At 35.4% G+C, this 12,698-nt stretch overlaps 1 protein-coding gene across 3 annotated transcripts in view; it reads right to left on the reverse strand.

Moving 5' to 3' along the window:
• The window catches only part of Glcci1 (glucocorticoid induced 1), a 96,523-nt gene that overhangs the window by 34,361 nt on the left and 49,464 nt on the right, over positions 1 to 12,698 (reverse strand). For all 3 annotated transcript variants that reach the window (XM_008845520.2, XM_008845519.3, XM_017801209.2), the window contains exon 3: positions 10,731 to 10,817. In XM_008845520.2, coding sequence (XP_008843742.1) covers positions 10,731 to 10,817 — 87 coding nt within the window. The remainder of the gene's footprint in view (positions 1 to 10,730; positions 10,818 to 12,698) is intronic.

Consider the following 12,698-nt stretch of genomic DNA (forward strand, 5'->3'; position numbering starts at 1 on the left):
TTTATTTTAAAAATAATCTTTAAAGAAAAATAATCTTAAAATTGTTTAACCTGAGATTAATCAATCTACTTTTATGGTGCTGACACATAAAAACAAACTGTGAGTTTAAGAAACCCCTGAAAACAAAAAGGATACATTGTAGTCTGTACCACAGATTGCTCAGAATATCAATTTAAATAATGCAACCTTGTGGCTTTTCCCAAATCTCCTGTTATCTTTGGTATAACATGGTCATGCTCTTGCTTACGATCAGTAGGCATCTGAGTAAAGCAAAGCTCATCTTCACAAATGTATGTACTCAGAACATTATGAATTCTAGTTTAGAAGTATATGAAATAATATTACAATTGCTATGCCATAAACTCCTCCTCTGCCTCAGAATGCAGGAAGCTCTTGTTATTTACATTGCACACATAAGAGGACCATACTTATAAAACAACACAGCAACTGCAAACATTGGCTTTCTAAACCCTTTGATTAGACCATCCCTCCTTTTCTCTTTGACGGGAAAGAGGCTCAATAGTATCTGAAGTCACCTCTTTTCTCCAACCCCAATACCCAAGGACAAAAAACAGAGGTGTCCCTTGGAGTAAGGTTTAATTTCTGCTTCTACTTTATCTGTAGCTCCTAACTTCTGCATAAAACAGCTTCTCTAAGCCCATATTCTACTTCATCATACAGAAGTGCTAAGTTTCACATCAGTGGGTCTGCCCGACCTGGTTACTGTGATGAAATGCCCAATATAATTCCTCCATTCAAAACTAAATATGTTGTTAGTTACACTGGATATGAATTCTTTATAAACTACAAGTGAAGGTTCTTTTATGTCTCTAAATACCTATTCTATTTTGCGGTCTTAAGAAAAAATAAAGAGGGAGTCGAGAATAATTGTCTTAAAATTTGAAGGGAGTCATAAATATACCAGTTTTAAATAACTTTGAAAAGTTAGAGAATATGTGATCTGGGTCACAAATTAGAAATAAAGGTAGAGAGAATTAGAAAATCTAAAACATTTCTGGAATTAGATTAAGGGTAACTAGGAATTGGCCCCGGTTAAAATCTAAGAAATCCTGAAAATCTGTAATATCATTCTGTTACTATTTTTTCATGTTTGTTTCTACCACTATTGTTAACATCTAAAAACAAATTAAAGCAAAATTAAATTCAGCCTCAAAAGACTGGTTAAATACCTTTGTGTCAGGGACTAAGGGAGAGAGCTACTTCTCAGAATTGATTCAATTCCACAGCAGCTCAGGAAAATGAGATTATCTTTAAGATTTTTTTTTTTAATTTCTAAACTTTTTTGTTTTCAGATAGGGACTTCCTGTAGCCCCAGGTGGCCTGAAACTTGACCAGGCTGCCCTTGATCTCATAGAGATACATTTGTCTCTGCCTCCAGAGTCCTGGGGATTAAATGCATGTGTCACCATGTCTGGCTAAAATTTATTTATTTTTATTTTATGAGTGCTGACTGCATATATGTAAGTGCATCCATGTGGGCAGTGCCCGTTAAGGTCAGAAGAAGGCATTGGATCCCTTGGAACTGGAGTTACGGGTGGTTGTTAGCCTCCATGTAGGTCCTGGGAACTGAACCTGGGTCCTCTGCAAGAGTATCAGTGATCTTAACTGATGAGTCATTTCTCTAGCCCAAAATGAGAAATCTTAATTTACAAGACCAAATGATGGTAGTGGGATGGAAAACAGGATTTGGGGACTTTAAAAAGAGGACAGAAAAGAGAACTAATCTAAAACCAGGGGGAAATGTTATAGGTTATCATCATCAAGAAATCTAATGTCCTCAGCTTGTTCTTCTTCCCCAAAGGCACCATGCTACACGAGGATGAAAGTACAACCTCCAAAGGTATCTGGGACTCTAGGGTTCTTATTTCTTATGTAGGACAAGGTGGGAAGTATGTATGACACTGTTATATTAAGTTCTACATAGCTTCTGCCACAAAAGGCTTGTTACCCACAGTGATAAGAGTCTGCCCCATGCTTTAAGCATGGTTCAGAACTGATATTCCATAGTAAAACTTGGAACTCAACATCTAACTTGTAACTGAATCTTTAAACCATAACTCACTCAGAACTAGGGAAATTTGGCTGTTAGTACTTCCAACTTAGCAACAACAAAAAACCCCCACCTTTGAAAAGAAATGCATGACTGGAGTATATATAATCTGTGTTCAACAGTGAGAGCCTCTGAATACTTAAAGATAACCTGCTACAGTTTGCTATTCTAGGTTGGGCAGCTTGAGTGCTGACCAAGTATTGAAACGCCAGACTGAGGAACAAGAAAGGACAAAAAGCGGACCCAGACCAAGCTCCACTTAGCATGCTCTACTAAGGCTTTCTGGAAGAAGCCTTTTTCTTCATTAAAAGGCACTTTAAAAATATCCCCTTAAGGGCTGGGTAGGCAGAGCCTGGGAGGCAGAGGCAGGTAGATTCTCTGAGAGTTCAAGGCCAGCCTGGTTTACATAATGACATAGTGAGCTCCAGGCCAGCTGGAGCTACAGAGACTCTGTCTCAAAACAAGGCCACCCCCGCCCCCAAATTTCTTGTGCTAGTGGGGTAGCATGTACTTAGAACGGGTGTTCTTTTCTACCACATAAGGGTGCTCTATAATTGTACCAATCCAGAACACAGTAACTAGAAATTAAAATCTATTTAATGAGAATCAAGAAGAAGACCTATAATTTTTCACCTTTTAAAAATAAGGTAGTGGGGTGGAAAGATGGCTCAGTCAGTGAGGATGCCTTATACCAAGACTGATGACTTGCGTTCTATTCCTGGGACCCACATAATAGAAGGAGAAAACAGACTTCCACAAGTTGTTCTCTGACCTCCACTCACAACACACACACCACATCACTCACATATAAATAAATGTTCAAAAAAATTTTAAGGCAGTGATATCCTAAGAAAGTAAAAAGGCAGACTATATTCCAAGAAGCTACAATACATACCCAGCAAGCATGAAGAACTACAAAGCAATTAGTCAAAGACTTAGTGAAAAATGTGGCATCAAAGAAATCCAAACAGTCAATATGCAAAAAAGGGATGGTCAACTTTACTCTCACCAGAAAAACTTAAGTCAACAATAATCAGAATAGTAAACACCAAATTCCAGGAAACTCAAATCAACTGTAATTCTTCATACATTGTTGGGGGAGTATTTTAACATGACAGGCTTGATTGTAGATTTTGTGCAAGTACTTATATCCTTAACACCAGATGTGAAGGCAATAACTGAACAGCAGAAAACAGTGACCTACCTCGTGAGTAAGAAATGTGAGGTCCATTATCTGGAAGGGGAAAAATGGCATGCTCAAGGCTAAAGTTAGGTTCCAACAAGCCTAGAGGAAAACAGTACTAAATGAAGAAGAAACCTTGTGACCACATTAAGAGAGCTGGAAGCTATGGTTCATGTCTTGTACCAAAGAGGAATTAGCTACCAGAAAGTAGAAGCTCTCTGCAAGTATACATCTATGATATCCTATTTTTGTTAATGATATTTGGAACAAGTGACACACTAGAACATACATATCCTCTTTATGTAAAGAGCTGTTCTTGTATTAGGAACTTATCCTTTGACAAATGTCAATGACAAAACTTTAAACAAATTATTATTAGTTATGCTGAAAATGCTCTGATGATACATGTTCTGACTAGTAGCATATACTTTCTAATCATTTTTCAGAGTAACTTGTAGGCCAGTTTTGTTGATGAGCATATTAACCACCAACAGAAAATTATCATTAAAACCTGTCTATATTTATTGAGCAGCAGAGCAATATAAAAGTTACTGTACAACTTTTGTTTAGATATTAACTATTGGATTTAACAAAAGCATATGAGATAGGTACTATTATCACCACTTTAGGGGAATATAAAACAGACAGAGAAAAGTATAAAAAGTTTGTTAAAAGCTTGTATGGTGGTGAGACTTGAATTTGAAACTAGGAAGTGGCATTCTGGAGTCTGCTACCTTAAGCACTGCTATAGTCAGGATCTGGAATGTTCTCCCAAAGGACTATGTGTTATTAGGATTGGTCCTCAGCCTGTAGTGCTACTCAAAGGTTGGCATTCCTTTAAGTAGGTCTCCTGGAAGAAAGCTAGGTCACTGGGGGTATGCCTTTGGAAGGGACACTACTTACATTTCTCTTTACTTCCCAGCTACCATGAGGTGGCAAGGTCTCCTCTACCACATGCTTTCAGCATGATGACTTATGCCACCAGAGGCCCAAAGCAAAGGGACCCAATGATCACAGGCTGAAACCTTTGAAGCCATGAGCTGAAGTAAACCTTCCCTCCTTTCAAGATGATTAGGTAATGCAAAGCTAGCAAAACCACTATTCTATAATGGCTGAAGAACCAATTAAAAAGTCAAGATAAATTTAAAAAAAAACTAAACACAAGTGAAAATAATTTTAACAAGATCTGAATTACTATACTCCTTTCCACAACTAAAGATATTAATCCAACTAATTTGTCTAAAAATTGAGACATCATGAATTTAAAGCTACTACTCTTTTTGATATGAAACAGGGAACATATGACAAACTTTAATGCTCATAAGGATCAAGGGTCTGGATAGAAAGGTTGCTAAAAGCAAACTAAGCCTACATATTACATGCCTGCCCACATACAAACTCCCAGAAACCCACTGACCCAGGAACAGACAAAGCTTGCATACAAACAGCGCACACACTCACACACAGAGTAAACTCCAGGAGAACTTTCATAAACATCGAGTTTTAATACAGAAATCTATTTATAACTATCAATAAGGCATTAAGAACAGTAGCAGACAGTGCTGGTTAGTTTTTACTGTTAACTTGACAAAAATCAACAATCACCTGGGAAGAGAGAATCTCAATTAAGGAAATTTCCCAAATCAGACTGGCAGTGGCCATGTCTGTGAGGAATTATCTTCACTGATAATTGATGTGGGAGGGGCCAGCCCAAAGTGGCACCACCCTTAAGGTAGGTGGGTTTAGGCTGCATTGAAAAAGCTAGCTAAGCATGATCCTGGGAGGGAAGGAGATGGAGGGTCAGGGAGGGAGGGAGGTATGGAGGGAGGGAGGGCGAGAGAACAAGGGCATAGGAAGAAAGGAGGGGAGAGAGGGAGAGAGTATCAGGTAAGCAACATTTTTCTACTGTTTCTGCATCTAAGTTCCTGCCTTGAGTTCCTACCCTGACTTCTCTCAAACAATGAACTGTAAGCTGTTAAGTTGAAATAAACCCTTTCTTCTCCTAAATTGTTATTGGCTATAGTGTTTATCACTAGCAGTAACAGAAACAGAAAAGTAACTAGAACACAGACTAACTTTCAAAAATGTTCACAAACCCATTTGATCATTTAAGATTTATGATTTCCATTTTTAAAAAATGGGGAAACACTTGAAAATAGTTTCACAATGTGAGAGACCTAATAAATTATAAACTTGGTCTCTGATCTTCAATTTGTAACCTCTTTTTACTACCTTAGAATGCAATGTCAGTAATCCTGTATTAAATATGTACCAGTTTTTAAAGACAGTCAAAAAAAAAAAAGATTTTAAAACATCTTTACATTTCTACCTAATTTGGGCAGATTTTATTGGATAAAGAATCTATGCATATATAAAAGTTTATTTCACATAATTCTTTTAATTTCAAAAGAAATTTTAAAAAATTCTACAGATTATTCTGTTATAGGTTCAGAGAAAATATTACAAATGTAAGGTCCGTAAAATATATTGATTTTTCCAGAGAGCCACAACAAAATACAGTGTACTGTGAAATTATCAAAATACCAAAATAAATAGCCATAGCACTCTAAAAAGCAGTGTAGACAACTGCTATTAAAACTTATATAAGGGGTGGAGAGCTGGCTCAGCAGTTAAGAGCACTGACTGCATTTGCAGAGGATGTGGGTTCGATTCTCAGCACCCATATGGCAGCTAGCAACCATCCTAACTCCAGTTCCAGGGGATCCAATGCCCTCTTCCGACTTCTGCAGTCATTGCATGACACGGGTGCACTTACATACATGCAGACAATACACTCATACAAATGTTTGTGAACATTTTTGAAAGTCAGTCTGTGTTCTAGTTACTTTTCTGTTTCTGTTACTGCTAGTGATAAACACTATAGCCAATAACAATTTAGGAGAAGAAAGGGTTTATTTCATCTTAACAGCTTAACATATAAAATAAAAATTTTTGAAAAAACATAAGCTCAATGACAAAAAGTATATGTGTTGCTGGATAAAGTAATTTTTACATCTGGCAAAGAAAAGAACCACAAATTGACTTAATATAAAACTTTGCTTATATTAAGATATTTTAAAATGACTTTCAGTTACATGACTTTAATCTTTTGAAATCTGATACTAATTTATGGCTGAGCATATGATTTCTTTATGAGATCCAATCACCTCGTATGTTTTCTCTCATTGATAATTTTTTCTCTGATTGTTCAGTTAAGTATTGAAAATGTGGGTAAATCTCCAACTAACTGTTGTAGAAATGTTATTTATCCTTTCACAGTTTTTGCTTCATGCAGTTTGGAATGCTGCTGTTGGATGCATACACATTTGTGACTATTACACTATCATTTTGATATATTCCTACTTTCTTCAGAAATGCTTGTTTCAAAGTCTATTTTGCATGATATCTGTATGCCTATTCCAGTTCTATGGACATTTCTGTTTTCTCTATCATTTTACTTTCAATATACTTGTATCTCTGAATCTAGGTGTCTCTCTTAGAGACAGCTTGTAGTTGAAAGATGCTTTTTATCCAGCTGATCAATCTGACTTTTAAATACAAAATTTCAGTCCATTTTGCTAGTCTTTTTCTATTTGTGCTGCATCTTTGTTGCTATTTCTTTAATACTTTCTTTTGTGATAGTTTTAAACGTACCATTTTAATTCTTCCATTTTAAATCTGTTATTTTCTTAGCAACTTAGCAATTACTCTAGGGACTACAGTATGTATCATAATTTATCACACTGAAGCTACATTCAAAATGATACTTAAAATACATGAAATAGAACCCACACACAGATTCTGTCCTTTTCTTTACCCCTCCTTTGGTTGTCACTGTCAATTGTAATACAGATTACATATTTCCTGTGTATGTTATAATCCAGCAAAACTGCTCTAAATCTTTTATAGTTGTCCAGATTTACTATTCTAAGAAGAATTTTTCCTATACATTAATACCTGGGTATCACTTATTTACTTATTTTCAGCCTGAACACTTTGCAGTATTTCTTATAGAACAATCTAAAAACAAAAAATTAAATCCTTTTTTTCCCAATCTGAGAATGCCTTTTTCCCTACCTTTATTTTGGAAGACTAGTTTTACTAACCTATACAATACTTGGATGACAATGTTTTGGCACCTTAAGGAACAGAGATCACTTCTGATGAAAAGTTAGCATTTAAAGTCCTCATTAGTTCTCCATGAGTGGCAACTCATGTTTTCCTTACAGCTTTCAAGATTTGATATTTTCCTTTGATTTTTAACAGTTTGTTTTTAACTAAGTGTCTGCCTGTGGCTTTGTTTTCCTAGTTGGACTCAATTCAACTTCTTCCCTCCAGATTTTTTCACTTAATGTGCAAATTTTTCTGCCATTATTTGTTTTCCTTTTGCTCTGCCTTCATTCCTGGGTCTCTTATTAAGTGTGGATACATTGTCCCACTAGTCTCAAGCTCTTCTGTTTTTTTCAAAATTTTTCCTTCTGTTCTTCTTCAAGGCATATACATTCTATCGATAGATGTTCACCTTTGCTGTGCCCTTCTGACAGTTCAAATCTGCTGTCAAGCCCATTTAAAGAATTTAAAATGTCAGGTACTGCCCCTTTTAAGTTTAGAATTTTCTTTGCATCTTTCTTAGAGTAACTATCTCTTTGTTGAAATCCTTTAGTCACAGGATGTCTACAGTTATACCTCCCCTTAACTCTTTTTAAACAGTTTCCTTCAGTTCTTCGGAAGCTCATGATAGCCATTTTGATCTATTTGTCTGCTAAATCAAACATACAGAAACACTTATGATACAATTTCTATCAGCTTTTTCTTTTCCCAAGTATATATGATGCATTCTTTGTTCATTTATGTACCAATAAATCATTTTGAATATTGGACATTTTAAATCAAGTATAACAACTCCACACACTGAATACCCATCCCAGGGGTGAATACTGTCATATGTATTTACTGTGTTAGTAGCTTGATGGCCTAAAAATCTGTTTCCACTACAATGTATGGTGTCCGATGTTTCTCTGTTCCACTATTTTAAGACTATTTTTCTTTTTCTTTTTTAAGATACTCTTTAAGTTCAGGTCTTTTGCAATCTTAACTGGGTTTTATTTCCACTTGCCATCTTGAATTTCCTTTGTGCCTACTCTTAAGCAACAGACAAGAACACTACAATTTGTACTATTCTCCTAAATTCAGTAGTTTTCATGAGTAAAGTTGCTCAGTTTATTTTGATTATGTCTACAGCACTGTAATAGTTGTTCTGACAATTTTGGTTGGCTTTATGGTTGCTTTCTGGGGAAAGCAATCAATTCTAATCCAGTTGTTTCTTTTAAAATAACTTTTTATATATCTTTATTTTATGTGTATATATGTAAGTACACCCACATTGTGCAGTGCCTGTGAAGGCCAGAAGAGGTAATTGCAGATCCCCTGGAACTGAAGTTATATACAGATGGTTGTTAGTCATCATGCTGGGTGCTGGGATTCAAATCTGGATCTTCGGTAAGAACAGCTAGTGCTCTTAACTGCTGAGACATCTCTCCAGTGCCCCAGTTCCTTTTTAATAGTATATAGCACACGTGTTACTATAATGCAGTTATAACTAAACTACAGCAGGTATCAGCAATAACATTGAGATTGCCCTTAACTCTGAGATAAAATTATAAGTTAGATTTTTTTCATTATTCATATTATACACATGAGTTTTTAGCCATATTTTAGTCTAGATATATTACACTTAACTTCTTTTGTGTTGCTGCTGGGGAAATCTACTTCTACTCATATGCATTTGAGTAAGATTGGTATTACAGATTTCTCTACATCTACAACATAAAGGAGTAGCTAAAAATGAAATAATAGTCACAGGCAAAATCATGCTATGATACTATCTGGTTTAAACACCACAGTATCTGAGGAAAACTGATAACCTATGGTATATGCAAATGATACTGAGGTCTGGAGCTCTGTATATAAAAAAAGCATTTAAGGGAAATGCTGGGGCTGGAGAGATAGTTCAGCAGTTTAAGCATTTGCTGCTCTTGCAGAGGACCCGGGTTCGATTCCCAGCACCCACATGGTGGCTACAAACTGTCCTTAACTCCAGATCCAGGGGAATCCAAAGCTCTCTTCTGACCTCTGCAGCACTGCACAACATGGGTGCACTCACATACATGCATACAATACACTCATACACATAAAATAGAAATAAAAATAAATAAAATATTTTAAAAATATAATTCTGAGTTCAGTATATAAAAGAACATACTTAGGGCTGGAGAAATGGCTTAGTGGTTAAGAGCACTGACTTGCAGAGGACCCAGGTTCAATTCCCAACACCCACATGGCAGTTAACAACTGTACTTAACTGATGCACTGTTTTGACTTCTGCAGGCACTGGATGACATGAGTGCACTTATACAAATGCAGGCAATACACTCAGACACATAAAATAAGAATAATAAAAAATTTAAAAATAACATACTTAACAACTTCAGTTAAAATGACTATACTGAGCTCTCCCCAGTGAGAAGATGGTAACAAAGATGAGAGGACCATCTTTTAAAGAAGCGTCAACAAAGAAGTTGGACTCAATTACAACTTACAAACAGATTATGAATTTATATGGCTAAAACTACCAGAAAAAAATGTCCCATTATATATAAACATATATTTTGGGTTATTCATAATAAATTAAGAAAGGGATCACTTCTAAAACATTTGGCTTCCACTATAATATTGGGTCTCAAAGAGCCGTAATAAGTTGCATATCATTTTTTTAAAAAGCTATTAAAAAACAGAAAAGCCAGGCATGGTGGCACATGCCTTTAATCTCAGTATATGGGAGGCAGAGGCAGATAGATCTCTGTGAGACAGGCCAGCCTGGTCTACAAAGTGAATTTCAGGTCAGCTGGGGCTGTAGGGATACCCTGTCTCAGAAAGACCAAAAAATTAAAAACCCTGAAAACACTCTTACCATCATTGTACAAAGCTACTATCTATGGTTCTGGTTGAAATGATTTAAAAATAAACAAGGTAGCACATACCTTTAATTCCCGCTCTCTCAAGGGAGGCAAAGGAAGTGAGTATATCTCTGTGAGTTCCAGGCCAGCCAGGGCTACATAATAAGACCCTGTCACAAACAAGCAAACAAACAAACAAACAAAAAAGCAAAGTACAACAACCAAAAAAGTATACTGAAGGGAAAATAAAGATACTAAAATGAGCACAATACAGAATTTATTACATAATACCAGGCTGCATTCTAGAAATGCTACAGTTGATGGGCAATATAACAAATATGTGTCAAGGACATAAAGGATACAAACTAAGAAGATTCATTTCTACCAAAATGTAGAATCAACTCTGTGACTATAAAAAAAATTAAGGTTAAAACAAATGGAAACACCACTATAGTGAGGAAACAGTAAAAACAACCATTAAGATCAAACAAGTTATAGAATGAAAACAGAAATAACTTACCTCTTTTAGTTGATCAGCACTTCCCCATGATGCAGACCGCTGATGTGACCGTTTCTCTGCTCCCTCTTCTGCCCAACAGCTAGGTGTCTTTAAAACCAAACAAATCAAAATGCAAGAAATGCATTTTGTGTCTCTAGTCTCTAATTCCAAATTATTAAAATATAATTCAAATTCTTAGTACATACAAATTAGGGATCAATACTCAAAATTCTTTAAATGACCAATTAGACCTGATTAATCCAAGATATCTGAGTCATCTAACTTAAAAAAAATCATCTGATACTTTCATATCACTACCACTAATAACTTAGTTACCAATTTTTTAAAAAAAGTTATGAAGATTTACATGCCTATGTTTGTAAAGATCACAGACTAAGTATGAAATGAGATTTTTTTACTAAAAACAGTGGTCATGAGATAAACAGAACTTTTCAAAAACAATAGGCCTGCATATTACATCCAATATCAAGCTGGCTAGAGGGCTGATTTCACTTCTTGTACTGGGAAAAGAAAGTATTAGCAACAGTATCTTTTGGGAAAAGTTATTAGGATCTTCATTTAAAAAAATTAAAGATTCAGAACAAATGCAAGTTAAATATACTGATTAACAGTCATTTTAACTAAAATATTTCCAATTATGTTAGGATATTAAGTAAAATATAATACTAAACATATAAAATCTCAAATGCTTCTACAAAGTAAGAAAATTTAATAGCTATTTATATTAAAAATCAACCAACATTAAAATACTATACTTTAATACATGAGAAGGTGCTAGATATAGTGACATATGGCTTGAGGAGGCATACCAGCATTCAGGAGGCAGTGGCAGGTGGATCTCTATGAAATCAAGGCCAGCCTGGTCTACAAAGTGAGTTCCATGCCAGTTGGGACTAAAGAGAGACCTTGTTTCAAAAAAAACTACACACATACACACTAGTGTGATATAAATTAGGGAAAGTAAAAACTACTACAGACAATAGATAATAATGACTGTCACAGGAAGTACAGTTAAAATTATTATTATTATTATTTTTTTTTTGGAGATAGGGTCTCACCATATAGCCCTGGCTGACAATGTAGACTAGCCTGGCATTGAACTCACAGAGATTGGCCTGTTCTGCCTCTGAAGGAAAAAGCTTTTTGTATTACATACTAAAAACAAATTTATGCCGAGCTGCACTCAAGAATCTTTGAGAACACCCTTATGAGAACACCAGCACTTGATGTTATATAGTTTAAAATGCTTGTGAACTTTTAAAATAATTACCACCTCTTAAAATCAGCAAGTCTCCAAAATCAACAACTGAATGCCACTGAATACAGAAAATAACCTGCTGAAGCATTCACTAGTAAAGGAAGCTCTTTAGAAAATTGAAAGAACATTTTCTTCAACTGACAAGTCAAAGGATAAGAAATAATACATTAAATAAGCTGTTTGCAAAAGTCATAAAATTCTCCATGCTCAGCAGGGCACAGTGGCACACATCTTTAATTCCAGCACTGGGAGAAAGAGGTAGGTGGATCTCTGTGAGATCATGAAATGGAGGTCAGCCTGATCTACCTAGTGAATTCCAGGCATGACAGGGCTACAGGGAGAACCTGTCTCAAACACCCCGCCCACACACAAAAAAAACACCCAACCCATGTTCAATCCTAGACAATCTGAAAGTAATTTAAACCCCTAAATAACTAAGTATTTAACAATAATTCTGGAATTATTCAGTTATCACCACTTTAGCCAAAATGTTGAGGATTTACATGACTTAACATTTTATCTTCCTATAAAGTAGCAACCCCTTTCCAAAATACAAATAAGGATCACAACCTTTAAAAAATCAAAAGTATATTCTCAGAAAAAATGAGTCAAATTTTTGTCATATTTAAGCATTTGAATGTTTGAGAAGTAAAAGATAATCTTAATCCAAATTCTTTTTTTTTCACTTTTTTTTATTTAAATTTTTTTTT

Source organism: Nannospalax galili, unplaced genomic scaffold, assembly GCF_000622305.1.
Source record: "Nannospalax galili isolate Female #2095 unplaced genomic scaffold, S.galili_v1.0 scaffold62, whole genome shotgun sequence".
In the NCBI taxonomy this organism is placed as follows: Eukaryota; Metazoa; Chordata; class Mammalia; order Rodentia; family Spalacidae; genus Nannospalax; species Nannospalax galili.